Here is a 17,050-nt window from a genome sequence, read left to right on the forward strand (position 1 = left end):
TTCTTTTTTTTTGAGACAGAGTTTCAAGTTGTCACCCTTGGTAGAGTGCCATGGCATCACAGCTCACAGCAACCTCCAACTCCTGGGCTCACGTGAGTCTCCTGTCTCCACCTCCCAAGTAGCTGGGATTATAGGCACTCACCACAACGCCTGGCTATTTTTTGGTTGCAGCCGTCATGGCTTATTGGCGGGCCCGGGCTGGATTCAAACCCGCCAGCTCAGGTGTACGTGGCTGGCGCCTTAGCTGCTTGAGCTACAGGCGCCGAGCCCATATAGCCTCTTCTTATACTATTTAGTTTGCTCTACTGATCTATCATAAAGTAACAATCCATGGTTTGTATTAATACAGGTATTTGAAAGTTTTAGGATATGTTTTAGCATAATCCTAAAAGGAATACAAAGTCCTTGCAGAAAAACACAGTCTTAAAATATCCTTACCATACACTGGTGTTTTCCCTGGGAGGATGACGATAATAAGCTGTAGCCCAGAATATGTGTTCTTGAGATGCCGGAACATGGGCTCTACACTGTCTGCCCCCTGTGCATATTTGCAGAAGCATGGTTGGCCCTGGATGGGCATCCCTGCATCCTTAGAAATCTTACGCAGCTGGTCTGTGAAACCCCTAGAAGGAAAAACCATGAAGTATAAAACCTTTATCTAGTTATCAATTCCTACAAAGTATAATGGAAAGGTGGGGAAGGGAATGGAGGATGAGGCAAAGATTTATATGCTGCATATATAAGAGGTCAGTAGACTACGAATGTTAAAGACAACAGTGGGTCTGTAATCTATTTTGCAAACTGAGAACATATTATAGTTGTATGGCATTTTGTAGTTTACAAAGGGCATTAGTAATAGAATATGCTGTTTAAGAGTGTAGCTCTAGAGTTAGCTTAACAGTTCCAGTCCCAGTTCTGCTACTTACCACCTATGAAATTTTAGGCAAATTGAATTGAGAACAGAGTAACCTGAAAATCTGTAACCTCGTATTAATTTGAAATTTAAAAAGAAATAAAAAAAATTTTAGGGGCAGTGCTTGTGGCTCAGTGAGTAAGGCACCGGCCCCATATACAGAGACTGGCAGGTTTGAACCCGTCCTCAGCCAAAATGCAACAAAAAAGTAGACAGGCATTGTGGTGGGCACCTATAGTCCCAGCTACTCAGGAGGCTGAGGCAAGAGAATTGCCTAAGCCCAAGAGCTGGAGGTTGCTGTGAGCTGTGACACCACAGCCCTCTACTGAGGGCAACAAAATCAGACTGTCTCTAAAAAAAAAAAAAAAAATTTAGGCAAATTATTTCATTCTACAGTTAATCATCTATAACATGATTACTTTCATTATTACAGAATTGATGTGAAGACTAAATGAGATAATGCACGTAAAGCACCGCCCACTCTAAGATCACAGTAAAAGCTTGATACATTTTAGCTACTGTGTATTTCCTAATTTGATCCTGACAAGATTATAGGAAAGAAGTAGATAAGGTATTATTCTAATTTTATAGATCAGAAAACAGTTTCAGAGACTTTAAGTATTTAGCAAAGGTCAGATAAATAGTAGAGCCAGAATTATGGCCTAGTCTAGAATTTTTCTTTCTTTCTTTCTTTTTTTTTTTTTTGCAGTTTTTGGCCGGAGCTGGGTTTGAACCCACCACCTCCAGCATATGGGGCTGGTGCCCTACTTCTCTGAGTTACAGGTGCCATCCTAGAATTTCTATAGTATTTATTATTTATCTGAGAGTTGGATAGCAGGAAAAATTATGCCCTCAAAAGAGGTTTAAACAACAAAACAAAACCAGGAAGCACTTTGAGAGGCCAAGGCAGGGGGACTGCTTGAGCCCAGGAGTTTGAGAACAGCCTAACATAGTGAGACCTGGTCTCTGCAAAAAAGTAAAAAAGTAGCGAGGCATAGCATGTGCCTGTAGTCCTAGCTTCTTAGGAGGCTGAGGCAGGAGGATCATTGGAGCCCAGGAGTTTAAGGTTGCAGTGAGCAATGATCATGCACTGTTCTCTAGTCCAAGTGACAGAGTGAGATCCTTTCTCAAAAAACCACAAAAACAAACAAACAAAAAACACCAAACTCATGAAAACAAAATTTAAAAACAAAAGAGCCAGCACTCCGGGAGGCCTAGGCAGGCAGATCACCTGAGCTCAGAAGTTTGAGAACTTCCTGAGCTAGAGCAAGACCTCACCTCTAAAAATAGATAGGCATTGTGGCAGGCGTCTGTAGTCCTAGCTACTCAGGAGGCTGAGGCAAGAGAATCACTTGAGCCCAGGGATTGAAAGTGGTTGTGAGCTATGATGCCATGGCACTCTATCGAGGGCAACAAAGTGAGACTCTGCCTCAAAAAAAAAAAAAAAGAAAAGAAAAAGAAAAGAAAAACAAATTTCATATTAAAAAAAAATCTGTATTTAGCATAAATAAATAATGATGGGGGGGTGACCAATCACTTCATTTGTTTCTAAAATAAATAAGGTCCTAAGTCAAGGATCTGAGTGATCATTGCTTAAAACACCTGATTCCTTCAGGAGAAAGATGAAGTTTAGAATTCCTTACCCTTTTCCATACTGGTATTTAATTAAAGAAGTATGAAGTTGAATATTGTTAACCAGGCCTTGTAAGAGTCATAAACCCAATGATTCTGAGACATTTGTTCAAGCCATGAACAATCAATGTGAAATGAAAATAACTCTAAGTTTGAGAAACAGTTGGCAGTGGGGTTTTTTGACTTTCAAAGTCAAATAAGATAATCTCCTATTATAATAAATCTTCCTTATGGCATTTTATTTGAAAGCAGAGAGATTAAAAAATTTTATTTCTCACACTTTAATTTCTTCTTGCCATAAGGAGGGCAGGACAAATTCTGAATGGATCTTGAGGTAAACTGGTCTCTATAGCAGCCAACAACTTTTCATTATGGGCATACTTTATATAAGTGGAGATATAAATTAGACAAGAATCAATGTCTTAAGAAAACTAGATTCTAAAGGAGTGATGACAAATTTACAGAATATAGTAGAACCTCCATAGTTGACCACCTCCTTACACTGACCACCTCTTTAAGCTGACCTCCTATTCAGAGACCAGACATGCACCACATGTATATATCAGTACAGCAGATCTAGTTCCTTATGTTGACCACCTCTGCATGTTGACCAATTTATTATATCCCTTGGGTGGTTCTTACAAGAGTTCTATAATGCAATTGTATTTTACACATAAAGTAACAACACAAATAGCATATTGGTAGGTAGAAACAGGAAGGAGGCAGCTCAGTAAAGAGCTATATGAGGTCAAAGAAGAAAGAAGGAATACAGTGCTTTAATTTCTTTGTCCAGAATAATGTGAACATGGAGTAATGACAAAGAACCTAAGAGATAGGTGAATAAATGTCATACTAAATGTGAATGTCACTATTTATTAAAGCGAAAACTAAAACTTTTGGAGTAGATAGTCAAAAGTACATATAGTAATTTTTCATAAAAACAGAAGCCCTTGGCTCAGCGCCTGTGGCTCAAGCGGCTAAGGCGCCAGCCACATACACCTAAGGTGGCGGGTTTGAATCCCCAGCCCGGGCCCGCCAAACAATGATGGCTGCAACCAAAAAATGGCCAGGCGTTGTGGCGGGCGCCTGTAGTCCCAGCGACTTGGGAGGCTGAGGCAGGAGACTCGCTTGAGCCCAGGAGTTGGAGGTTGCTGTGAGCGTGATGCCATGGCACTCTACCCAGGGGGATAGCTTGAGGCTCCGTCTCAAAAAAAAAAAACAAAAAAACAGAAGCCCTTGAGACTGCGTGAGATTCCCAAAGGAGGAGAGATTAAAGAAAAGAAAAAGTCAAAGAGTGAAGAAAAGGAACTAGAAGGCAAAAGGGCAGAAAATCAAGAAGGCAGTCAAGGGCCAGCATGGTGGCTCATCCGAGCTCACAGGTTTGAGACCAGCCTTAGCCAAAGTGAGACCCCGTCTCTAAAAAATAGCTGGGTGTTGTGGGTGCCTATAGTCCCAGCTACTTGGGAGGCTCAGGCAAGAGAATCACTTGAGCCCAAGAGTTTGAGGGTGCTGTGAGCTAGGATACCAAGGGTGACAAAGTGAGACTTTGTCTCAAAAAAAAAAAAAAGGAAGCAGTCAAATGGATCTAAAGGGGTGTGTGTGTGTGTGTGTGTATATATATATAAATAAATAATATACACACACACATATATATTTTTTTATTTTTATTTTTTGAGACAGAGTCTCACTATGTTGCCTGTGGTAGAGTGCCATGGCATCACAGCTCATAGCAACCTCAGACTCTTTGGGCTTAAGCGATTCTCTTGCCTCAGCATCCCAAGTAGCTGGGACTACAGGTGCCTGCTACACTGCCTAGCTATTTTTTGGTTATAGTTGTCATTGTTGTTTGGCAGGCCTGGGCTGGATTCAAACCTGCCAGCTCAGGTATATGTGTCTGGTACCCTAGCCGCTGAGCCACAGGTGCCGAGCCTAAAGATGTATATATTTTGAGAAAAACAGGAGACCCTGGAATTGATAAAGGATCATGATATAGGAGATCTTCTGGGAACCAGTTTCAGCAGAGCACTAAGATTTCAAGAGAAAAGAAAGAATGAAGGTCTGGAAGCCTAAGGGATTAAGTTAGGTAAACTGAAGATTATAGATTAAAAATTTTGAACAGAAGATTGTTGAGCATTTACAAGTTGAAGGAAAGAATCTGAGGAAGACAGATACAGTAGTGAAGATAGAGGCTGAATTTTAGAAAGTAAGGAAGTAGAAACAAGTAGTTTAACTACTCTTTCAAAAATCTCAAGTGAGAAATGAGGGTCTTACTTAATTCTTCTTTGGTAGGATTACCCTTATTTCGCAAAGATGAAAACTTAAGAATAATGAGATTAAATAAATTATCCATGGTAATAAAGTCAAGAAATGGTAAAGCTAGGGATCAAACCTATCTGCCATCAAAAGACAATGCTGCTGCTACACCACATAAGGTAGTGTCTATAAGGATATGTAGCAGAATGAATCAATGACTTTACTACCGTGTTTCCCCGAAAATACGACCTACCCAAAAAATAAGCTCTAGCAGGATTTCTATGCATTTGTTAAATATAAGCCCTATCTCAATAATAAGACCTAGTGATGGGCGTGGCTATGCATTTCAGTGCAGAGCAGTAAGGAAGACTGGAATACCTTTTATCTGCCACAGCTCCTTTCTCTGAGCCGTTGGCACTTGTGTGGGTATGTGTGTGGTAACTGCGGTTGCAGGCATCCTATTGAGCACATGTGAACGGCTAGAGGAAAGGAGTTCACGCATCACTAGTGCCAGCCCCACCAACAAGGTTGACTCCCCCTGTCAGGTTCCAGAAGAAGATGTTTTAACTGTATTTGAATAAATGTAGACTACTGTATTATTCTTATTAAAAATAAGATATCCCCTGAAAATAAGCCCTAGTGTGTCTTCTTGAGAAAAAATAAATATAAGATAGTGTCTTATATTTGGGTAAACATGGTATGATGAATGATTTCAAGAATCTTTTTTTTGAGACAGAGTCTTACTCTGTCACCCTCGGTAGAGTGTTGTGGCATCACAGCTCATAGCAACTTCAAACTCTTGGGCTTAAGCAAGTCTCTTGCCTCAGCCTCCCAAGTAGCTGGGACTACAAGCGCCTACCACAACACCCTGCAATTTTTTTTTGTTGTTGTTGTTGCAGTTGTCACTGTTGTTTGGCTGGTTTGAACCTGCCAGCCTCAGTGCTTGTGGCCAGCACCACAACCACTGTGCTATAGGCACCAAGCCGATTTCAAGAATCTTCATCAAACTATTCAGGAGAAACATTTTTAAAGGCTCAGTGATTAAATATACTCCACAGTGAGATGATATTTGTTAGATTATACAACGAGTAATTTAAAATCTAAACACAAAAGCTTCCAAAACCAAGTAATGATATGCCTTACTTACTTCAGTATTTCTTCTCTACACTGCCTCTGTGTGGCAAAACAAGCGATAGCCCACATTTTAATTTCAACTCCTGTGTGGAACTGTTTCCCTCTCATGTCCCATACACCATGGCTTGGTGTAGCTACTGTCCGGTTCTGGAGAAGGATAAAAAGAAATAATATGACAAAAAAAGAGCAAAAGCTAACAATATATTTCAATGAACTGAAGATAAGCATTTCAAATTGCTGAATTTCTGATATTCTACACGAAATATGCTTTTCTAAATCAGTATTATTTATAATTTTATTATTAAAAAAATAAAAATTCTACTAAGCTCAGCTCAGTGCCTGTGGCTCAAGCAGCTAAGGCGCCAGCCGCATACACCTGAGCTGGCGGGTTCAAATCCAGCCCGGGCCCGCCAAACAACAATGACGGCTACAACCAAAAAATAGCCGGGCGCTGTGGCGGGCGCCTATAGTCCCAGCTACTTGGGAAGCTGAGGCAAGATAATCACTTAAGCCCAGGAGTGGGAGGTTGCTGTGAGCTGTGATGCCACAGCACTCTACCCAGAGTGACAGCTTGAGGCTCTGTCTCAAAAAAAAAAACTCAAAAAAAAAGAAAAAACAAAAACAAAAAATTCTACTAAGCTCAATCAGACACCTTTAACAAAAATAAAAAATTGTTGGAACAATTAAAAATTTTCTAAATTACAGAACGTAACCAGGATGTTTTGTTTATACTACATATCATATATATATATATATTTACATATATGAATGATTAAAACATTATCATGAGGATTTACCCGTCCTCCATACTGGAGCATAGGTGCTGGAAGTACACGTCCGGTTACATGGGCCATTTCATCCCGAACTTTAAATTGAAACTCCTGAACAAATGGATCTGTTTCATAATTTGCACTTCTTACCTAACAATAGAAAAAGTTTACAGTTACTTTCAAAATTTCCTCAAATAGCTACTTTACCCACTAGAATTCCGGCTTTTGTCATTGTGTCAACAATGTGTTTATAAATAGGTCTAATTAATGGTGACCTAACTACAGAGCACAGAATTTTAACCTGGGGACCACAGGTGATGAATAAACAGAAGTCTGAACTCTTCGTAATTCTCTTGCCTCAGCCTCCCTAGTAGCTGGGACTATACACGCCTGCCACAACACCTGGCTATTTTTGTTGTTGTTGTTGTTTAGTAGGGCCAGGCCGGGTTCGAACCCATGAGTTCTCGAACATGTGGCCAGCGCCCTAATCACTGAGCTACAGGTGCCCACACAAAATATTTGAATTTGTTAGGTATAGAGTCCCTCTTGTAGTTATGACCTGCCCCCAAAAGATGTGCCAAACACCCTTAATTTTATTTTTTAAGAGATGGGGTCTTGCTTTGTTACCCAGGGTGGAGTATTATGATGTGATCACAGTTCACTGTAGTCTTTTTTTTTTTTTTTAACTTTATTTATTATTTTTTGAGACTGCTGTGGTGTCAGCCTGACTCACAGCAACCTCAAACTCCTGAGTTTCAAGCCATCCTCCTATTTCAGCCTCCCAAGTATCTGGGACTACAGGTGCCCGCCACAGCACCCAGGTAATTTTCCTATTAACACAGGGTCTCACTCTTGTTCAGGGTGGTTTTGAACTAAACTCAAGGGATCCTCCTGCCTTGGCCTCCTAGAGTGCTAGGATTACAGGTGCAAAACACTGCACCTAGCCTGTCTTCTATTTTTTTATTCAGATTGTACAGCTGACAGTCTGAAATAATCTAATTCAAGAGCTCACCTTAAATTAGAAGGACCTAACCCTTCTCATATAACCCATTAAGGTTTACCCCCAGAACACAGTAGATTATTTCCATGATCCCTTTTAATTCTGATAGTTCATGAAATGATAATAAGGTATGGACTGATAAGGATATGGTTCTCTGTCTTTTTTTTCTCCAAGACATGTCACCCTGGGTAGAATGCTGTGGCGTTACAGCTCACAGAAATCTCAAACTCCTGGGCTCCAACTCTCCCGCCTCAGCCTCCCAAGTAGCTGGGACCACAGGCATCCACCACAAACACTGAACTATTCTTTTTTCTGTTGCAGTTGTCATTGTTGCTCAGCTGGTCCAGGCCAGGTTCAAACCCACCAGTCTCAGTGTATGTAGCTGGTGTGGTAACCACTGTGCTACGGGCGCTGAGCCAAGGATATAGTTCTTTAGTAGCTCACCCTAATACGTTTGTTTTATTTTGCAGAGATAGGGTCTTGCTATATTGCTCAGGATGGTCTCCACTTCCTGGTCTCAAGTGAGCTTCCCTCCTTGGCTTCCCAAAGTATTGGGATTACATGTGTGAGCCACCATACGTGGCTCCTAGTATGTTTTAAATTCCCGTTTCTAGGGTTAAATACTGACCAATCTGCTAATTTCCTCTTGTCTATCTGGTGCGGATCTTGCTGTTGCCTTGATCATAGTGGAAGTCTGATTGTCTGTAAGCTTCTTGATACATCGTTGCCCTGCTACAATATTACAAACCTGTAAATGAAAAAGAGTTTTGTACTAGACATATGTATCCTTATTTTTTTTAGCTCTCAGTGTCAACCACATGATATAAAAATTTTATCTACTTCATTTCATTAAATCACTTCTTTTTAATATGCTAAGTAAAAAAGTAGTAAACAAAACTGTTTTTTAGTATGATTATAATGAGGGAAAATGTACATAGGGTAAAAAGACTAAAAGAAGTACAGTGGACTAAAATGCTAATGGTGGTTACATTAGAGTGGGATTATGGATGAGCTCTTTTCGTACTACTCCATTATAGAATATTTATTATAGAATAAAGCAAAATTTTGAAACAGTTCAAACTGCAAAATAAATGTTCAATATGAGATAAGTTATAGGCCATAAAAGATCCCAAGAGAATGATGAACAAGAGCACATTAATTAGCAGGGTGAAGGAATTACTTCTAGTGGTAGGTAGGTATGCTTCTGCTCCTGCCCCACTTGCAGACAGGGAAGGTGTGGGTACTTCAGCTGAAGAGTATACTTTTCTCTGAAATACTGCGCTACTGTTCTCTCCACAGTTTGGCCATTTTCTAACTGTAAAGGAAAGCTGAGAAAAAAATGTACAAATGAACAACTCTTATTCCGTATAAGCCAGAGAAACTTCCAACCCACTACCTAGAGCGAGCTGCCTCACATCATTGCTGCTCTGACAAACACCAGCTTTTCTTACGTTTGATGACTGGCAGGCCTTCTTGTTACATTACAAACACGGTATTTCCGTCTCATTGTTCCACAATGAGTCACTTCAACCTTCAAACCTGTTCCCAACAAGAAAAATGGAGGTTACAGAACTATCACATGTAAAATATTTATACTTAGAAAGCCTGCTTACTGCTAAAAAACTCAATTCTGAACAGACAGAAGAAAATCTGTGATATAGGCAATGTGATATGAACACAGGATTTCACATTTAACATTGCTAATAATGATTACAATCATGATAGACCTAATGCCAAACCTTTCCCCTATCCCATCAAAGTCTTCACTCTAAAAAATAAAATCAAAAAACTTACAAAGCTCATAGATCAAGGGACAAAGCTTTCCATTAATTAAAAAAAACCCTGTTTATAATAAATTCAGGTATTTGTGTGGGGAAAGGGAAGGAGGAATGAAAGAGGAGTTGCAGTAATTCTCAAAATACTCTTATAACCTTCAAAGTACGTGATTATTTAAATAGTCCAATCATCACATACTGATTGAAGACAAGAATTTCTTAAAACTCAAAAGGGAAGTCCTTCAAAGATTTATAAAGCAGGAGAAAAAAATGCCAGGTCCTTTCAATAGGAGTTGAGTGATAGTTTTACTGAAGTATAATACAGTGTCATAGTTCTTTTAAAATACTGACTACTGGAAATCAAATGAAGCCAAAATAATTCCTAAAGCAGGAGATTCCTACCCTCTTTAGGAGTCGCAGATGTGAGCAATAATGCACATACACATAATTTAGCACATGATTTTAGGAGTTCCTAGATCTTTGCAGTCCCTTTGTGGACCCTAGCAGTTCGAGGATCCCAGGCCTACTTTAGAGAAGGAAAATGGGCTTTAAATCATCAGCTGATGGCCGGCGCAGTGGCTCATGCCTGTAATCCTAGCACTTTGGGAGGCCAAGACGGGTGGATTGCTTGAGCTCAGGAGTTCGAGACCAGCCTGAGCAAAAGCAAGACTTGTCTCTACTAAAAATAGAAAAACTGAGGCAAGAGCATCACTTGAGTCCAAGAGTTCAAGGTTGCTGTGAGATATGACACCACGGCATTCTACCCAGGGTGACAGCTTAAGACTGTCTCAAAAAACAGACAAACAAAATCATCAGCTGAAATACTTTGGGATGAATTTTTTTCCTTCCTTTTTTTTAAGAGAGAAAATCTTGTTCTGTATGTCACTCAGGCTAAAGTAGAGTGGCATGATCATACTACACAGTAGCCTTGAATTCCTGGGGTCAAGCAATCCTCCTGCCTCATCTTCCTGAGTAGGTGGGACTACAGGCATGTGGCACCACACCTGCTAATTAAAAACTTTTTTTTTTTTTTTTAAGACAAAGGGTCATGCTATATTCCCCAGGGTGGTCTTGAACTTCTGCAAGTAATCCCCTGCCACAGTCCCCCAGAGTGCTGGGATTATGGCCCAGAAATAGAGATGACTTTTCTTAAGAAATGGTATCAAACAGAATTTTCTGAAATAACAAAATTTTCTATATCTGTGCTAAATGGTAATCACCAGTAACATGTATTACTAAGCACATGAAATGCAGCTAGTGTGCCTTAGAAACTGAAATTTTCATTTAAATTAATTTAAATAGCTGCTTGTGGCTAGATGCTATTTTATTGGACAGTACAGTATTTAGTACTCTTCTGTAGTACTCTTTGGCAGAAGAGTTAATGGACACATAGTGGCTATTGGTCACAGATAAGCAATTCCATTTCTAAAGTATGACCTCTAAAGGATAAAATCTAAAAAGGGGTAAATGAAGGATACCTTTTAGTTTTCATTACTCTCTGAAACATTTCTTTCATATTTGTAATTCCTATAGCACAGAAGTTCTTAACCAGAAGCAATTTTGTAATTTTGTACCCCTAGGCCCCCCCCAAATTTGGTAATATATGGAGTTTGTTTTTGAGACTCTTCTAGAGTGCAGTGGCATCATAAGAGCTCACTGCAACCTCACTGACCTTGAGGTTGCAGTGAGCTCATGTAATCCTCTGCCTCAGCCTCCAAAGTAGTTGGGACTATAGGAACATGCTACCTTATTCACCTAATTTTATTTTATTTTTTGTAGAGATGAGGTCTCACTCTTATTCAGGCTTGTCTTGAAGTCCTGGCCTCAAGTGATCCTCCTAACTCAAGTCTCCCAAAGTGCTAGGATTATAGGCAAAAGCCACTGCACCAGTCTAGAGACATTTTTTATTGTAAGTGTTGTTGGTATTTACAACGTATACACCAGGAATACTGTGAAATATCCTGTAATGCACAGAATAGCACCATCCCATACACCAACAAAGAATTATCCAGCCCAAAATGTTTATTATGCCAAGATTGAGAAACTCTGATACAAGAAAATTTATTTTCTTACCTAATTGTTAAGTATAATTAAGGTAAGAAATTCTTTTTTCTTTTGATATGTCAGTAAAAATTAAGATGTTAAATACACACAGTATCCATGTACCAGATAGGTATAGGTTTATTTTTCTTGAGAAGCACTCCTAATCTAATCAGTGTGTAGCAGTCTTTCATCATAACTACCTTTGTAAAACTAATATTTCAAAACAGTGAGAGAATTTACTATGACAACTAGAAAATAAAGTACAGTCAAAGGAAAGCCTTATAAGAAGGAATTAACAACATGAACTAAGCAGATTTAAACATATGTTTGGGGGAAAACACAATAGAAAAGTCTAAAACAAACTGTGGTTATTTGGATGACTTATCAATTAATTCTCAAGTGTTCCCTTGAGTTAAAAAATATTAATCAGGTTCCATAAGCCTACAAAATAAGCTTTTATCAAAAACAAATTAGTAATTATATATATATGGTACTTTTATCATACATTTACCTCTATTTCTGCTGTTTAAATACTATAAATTAATAGAAAAAAAATAGTCCTGAGCTTAAGCTCCACCTGCTTTGGCCTCCCAGAGTGCTAGGATTACAGGTGTGAACCACTGCACCTGGCCACATGATTTTTTTTTTTTTAAAGAGACTTTTTTTCTTTTTGAGACAGAGTCTTACTTTCTTGTCCCCAGTAGAGTGCCCTAGCGTTGTAGCTCACAGCAACCTCAGAATCTTGGGCTCAAGTGATCCTCTTGTCTTAGCCTCCAAGTAGCTGGGACTACAGGTGCTCACCACAACACCCGCCTAGTTTTTAGAAATGAGGTCTTGTTCTTGCTCAGGCTGGTCTCAAAATCCTGAGCTTAAGTGATCCACCTGCCTGGGCCTCTCAGAGTGCTTGGATTACAGGCATGAACCACTGTGACCAGCCTTAAAGAGACTTCTATTTAAAAAGGTTTCTTTACTTGTAATGGATGAAAAAATCATCAGTTTGTCAATTAGATCCAACCTAGGTTTTTCTATTTCCAAACTAGAATCATAAACACCTAAGAATTAAACCAAAATATAGACACTAATAAAAAGCTGAAAATTTAAAAAGTGGACTAGATAATTCTCTGCCCAGGTCCCTCCCCAACCCTCCATCCAACCCCAAAAATATTTTGGCTTTAATAAATATTTAACCTATAAACTTGGTTTTACCTTCACTATAACATCAACTTTATAATGCTTTCTAGTCATTTCTTTGGGCCCCTGAGCAGTTGAAGTTAAGATCGAGTCCATGCTCTTCGGGCAGCAGTTGAATCCTTGTTCTGTACATCTTGTATTTTCTGTGATAGAGTGGTGATATGAGTTGATTGCATAGTTACCAGAAAATAATGTAAGTGACTTCATGATATCAGAGTTGGTAACTAAGCAGCAACTCCACTGGAAACCATGGCATTTAGGTGATCACATATTATGGCTGGAAATGCACTAACCTCCTGACAATGCCAGCTGTGCAGTTAACATACTTCATGAAAGGACAATGGTATGGTTGAAACAGTTGTATTTAACAGTTTCTTATTTGGGGATTTAAATACCTTGAGATAAATGGGTGTTTATTTTCAAAGCAAAAAGGATTTTTCTTTTATTGTCCATTATAATGTCTTACTAAATGGCAAAGAATAAATGATAACTGGAGCAAGGAGGATGTATTCAGCTATTACAATTGATTTTGGGAACCAAACAATTCAGTGAACAAACCTGAACATTTCATTCAAGTCATAAGCTGAAAATTATCTATAATAAATAGGCAAAAATCTTAAGATAAAAGCAATTATTTCTATTTCTAGTTATTTATGATCTAATAGTTCATATAAATAGAATTTATATTGATTAGAGTATCTACTCTTCACGGTCTAAATAAACTAAATGTAGTAGTGTAACATCTTACATGAGGATCAGGCTTTGCAGTTATGAATGAGGCAGGAGTTGTACATAATCGAAATTACTCTCTTAAATTGCTGATAAAGTATGTACGTGTGGGTTTGAATATAAAACCATTTATATTTAAACATATATAGAAATGTGCATATATAAAAAGTAAACAAATACAAGTCTTAGAAAACTATTAATTTTTCTTTTTCTTATTAGGAGTGTATACAAAGATGAATTTATGTGAATTAAATGTACATGTGATGCAAATTTTAGCTACTAAGTAAAATAAAATAGACAAGGTGAACAGTCATCTCTAAAACATACATTAAATAACTATGTTACAACTCTAGAACACATGAAACAGGCTGGCCCAATACTCATAAATTCTCAAAGGAATAAAATAAACCCACTATTATTTCAGAAAAGCAAACTAGTCATTATATTAGAATATATTCAAAGAACAGTTTTAGTTTTAAAGCAACAAATATTTTTGGAATAAGCCTCCTACTTTTAGAAGTAATTATTGACACATATTTCATGAGACACTTTTACCTCTTTAGCTAGGAATAAATACTAACAAAAAATTAGCTGATACTGATACTTTTTCCATTACTTGGCATTTCTTTTATTCAAATGCTGCCTAAATAAGATGTTACTGTAATATTTTATAACTGATCTATATTTTTAATGTTGTTCATGAATAAATTTTAATTATAAAAAACATTTCAATAAGACTTTTCATATCCATGCATTTTACAGCTAAGTTTTTCTAAATGTTAATTAATTCACCTTTTATCTCTTTGGTAAATTTTACCCGATGAGAATCAGTCAGAGGTCTTGGCTGCTCATCAATATTATGAATGTCAAGAACTTCACACATGAACTGAATTACAGGTTGTGCTTTGTAGAAGGCAGTGGCAGAAACTAAAAAGAAAAACACAAATTATACAAATTAATGTTTCCCTAAAAATCTCAGAAAGTTCACCTTAGGCTTCATGATAATTAATAAATAATTCACGTGCACATTTTATTTATTTATTTTTTTCACGGGCACATAGTTGTTTTAATAATAAAAGTTGCTGAACTGCTTCGTGGTGTAAATTTGTCCCTAATCCAGTATCATCCACTCAAATAGAGGTCAACAATCACCGACTTCACTAGCTGTTCTTCACTCAACCCTCTGTGACCTTCTGTTTCTCCTAGTCGACTGAAATCACTCAGTTTTTAGGCCCTTATTCTGCGTAAATGACTACAGTAACCACTGTGCTATGAGCACAGAGCTCAAAAAAAAACTTAACATGAGATTGCAGTTTACCAATAATATGCCATTTGCCAAAATAGAACCCCCTTTCATCCTGTTTGAGGGATGTGACAAATCTGATCACTTATTCCATCTTAGGACAAGCACCATTTTCCTTGAATGGCTTAGCATTGCAGTATTGTGATTCTTTTTTCTACTTCTTTGGCTAGTTCTCTTGGTCTTCTCAGCTTTTGACTCTTCTCTCTGGCATTTCTCTAGGTCCTGTCCTTATATTCCTTTTCTTGTACACCTCAACAATTCTTTAATTGTCATGTGGGTGGAAAAGGCTCCTAAATTCACACTCATATCTCCATTTCCAGAGGTCTTTGGACTATCTTTACCTGGGTTTATCATCAACAGTTCAAACCCTTTAGGTTCAAAGATGCCTCATTTTTTTTTTTTGGCCGGGGCTGGGTTTGAACCCGCCACCTCCGGCATATGGGGCCAGCTCCCTACAAAGCAGCCTCATTTTATTCCCTCCAAACCAAGTCCTTTTATTTCTACTGCTGTTCATTGAATTCTCCCTGTTGATAAGCTTGATATCCCCAAATCAAACATCTTCTCATCTCCCCAGCAAGTCAAGACTACCTCTGGTCTTTTTATCCCTCTTCCCTCCATTCATTCTTAATTCCTTGGTACTCTTTTCAACAGCTGTAAGCATTTTCTTCACTTCTAAACTTTTTCTTTCCAATCCCATCCATTGATGCCAGTGGCATGATACAAATGGCACATTTCAAAATTGAGGCAGCACAGATGTCGAGCCGCCTCTGGCCTAGGACCTCTGGGGGGGGGGGAAAGGCAGTGCAGAACTAGGAGGACCTCACAGTGCAGCTGGGACCGCCCAGTGGAAGCAAAGGCACCCAGTGGGGCAGGGGCATGGGGTGGGCCCACGTGCACATTTTACACATGATCCCTTATGCACATCTATGTACATATATATATGTAAAAATTTCTAAAATTGAGCAGTTTCAATTTGACCTCTGATGCACAGGAACAGAAACGCCAAATGCTATAGTTTTTATAATCTCTCTTTTTCATCATGGATAACCAAATCATCCCACTCTGTACTACATGTACGGGGAAGTGTTCCAGGTTTGAGATAAGGCTTGAGGGTACAAATAAGGTCAGAACCCCCTGCCAGATGAGAAAGGTATTATTTCTTAACAAGGCCTTCTTATACCACTATAAACTGTTTATCCACTTTAGTTGAGAGCTTTCCTGGTCTTACAATGATTTGGGTAGACAGTAGTAATAAATGTTGGTGCTGATGCGAACACAAGTAGTATTATTAGGAGCTAGAGTTGATAGTTTTTAAACAGCTGACCAACATGAGTTTTTTATTTTGAGTTTTATACATACAAGAGCCTCACCAATAGTTTAGTGAAAGTAGATCATCGTCACTTATTTCTTAAACACATATTTACTGACAGTCATTATGTTCTATATAATGAAAAGTAAAATGATTATAGACAAAAAGCTACATGCTATCATCCTATTTTTCTACTCAAAAAATATGCACACTGCTTGTTGAGCTAAGTGTAAATTTGATATGTGGTGCTCTTTCTCTTGCTGTCCTTAGTTTAAGATTAAACATTCTCCATAAAATGTCCCTCACCTGTGAAAGGGTGTTTATCAAGGCTTTAACAGTAGTTATTTCAGGATACATGTGGGTGGCACAGCTATGGTGGATATTTTTACTTTTCTTAAAAAAATTTTTTATCTTTTGAACTTCTTTTTTTTTTATAGTGAGCACATATTGCTTTTCCCTTTATTGCAGAAACAATATGTGAATGAAATTTCATCATAAAAAACTCAAAACAATACAAGGATGCAAAGAGTAAAAACTTGCCCAGTATGACCCTTCCTCCCCAAAGTATTTTAAAAAGTAATTATTAGCTGGGGAGCAGTGGCTCATGCCTATAATCCTAGCACTCTGGGAGGCTAAGGCGGGTGGGATAGCTTGAGCTCATAGGTTTGAAACCAGCCTGAGCAAAAGCAAAACCCCATCTCTAAAAATAGCCAGGAATTGTGGCAGGTGCCTCTAGTCCCAGCTACTTGGGAGGCTGAGGCGTCACTTGAACCCAAGAGTTTGAAGTTGCTGTGAGCAACTGCACAGCAACTGCTGTGAGAAACTGTGTGGGGGCATATATATAGGAAATCTCTCTACTGTCTTTGCAATGATTCTGTAAATCTGAAGCTGTCTCAGTTAAACAGTTTATCATAAAGGTAAATGAAATTTTAAAACAGATGAAAAGTCCAAAACTTACGAGACATTTAAAATATTAGAAATTGAGAAGCAAAATTAAT

General features: G+C 38.3%; 1 protein-coding gene across 4 annotated transcripts in view; it reads right to left on the reverse strand.

The window, feature by feature from the left end:
- LOC100951974 (protein argonaute-3) overlaps positions 1–17,050 on the reverse strand; it is a 132,271-nt gene that overhangs the window by 36,333 nt on the left and 78,888 nt on the right. For all 4 annotated transcript variants that reach the window (XM_003788177.1, XM_023512144.1, XM_023512146.1 and 1 more), the window contains 7 exons: positions 14,233–14,367; positions 9,154–9,241; positions 8,883–9,030; positions 8,331–8,450; positions 6,730–6,852; positions 5,946–6,079; positions 439–623 (listed from right to left, as the gene is read on the reverse strand). In XM_003788177.1, coding sequence (XP_003788225.1) covers positions 439–623; positions 5,946–6,079; positions 6,730–6,852; positions 8,331–8,450; positions 8,883–9,030; positions 9,154–9,241; positions 14,233–14,367 — 933 coding nt within the window. The remainder of the gene's footprint in view (positions 1–438; positions 624–5,945; positions 6,080–6,729; positions 6,853–8,330; positions 8,451–8,882; positions 9,031–9,153; positions 9,242–14,232; positions 14,368–17,050) is intronic.

Source organism: Otolemur garnettii, unplaced genomic scaffold (genome assembly GCF_000181295.1).
Source record: "Otolemur garnettii isolate 467f Iridium unplaced genomic scaffold, OtoGar3 scaffold00025, whole genome shotgun sequence".
In the NCBI taxonomy this organism is placed as follows: domain Eukaryota; kingdom Metazoa; phylum Chordata; class Mammalia; order Primates; family Galagidae; genus Otolemur; species Otolemur garnettii.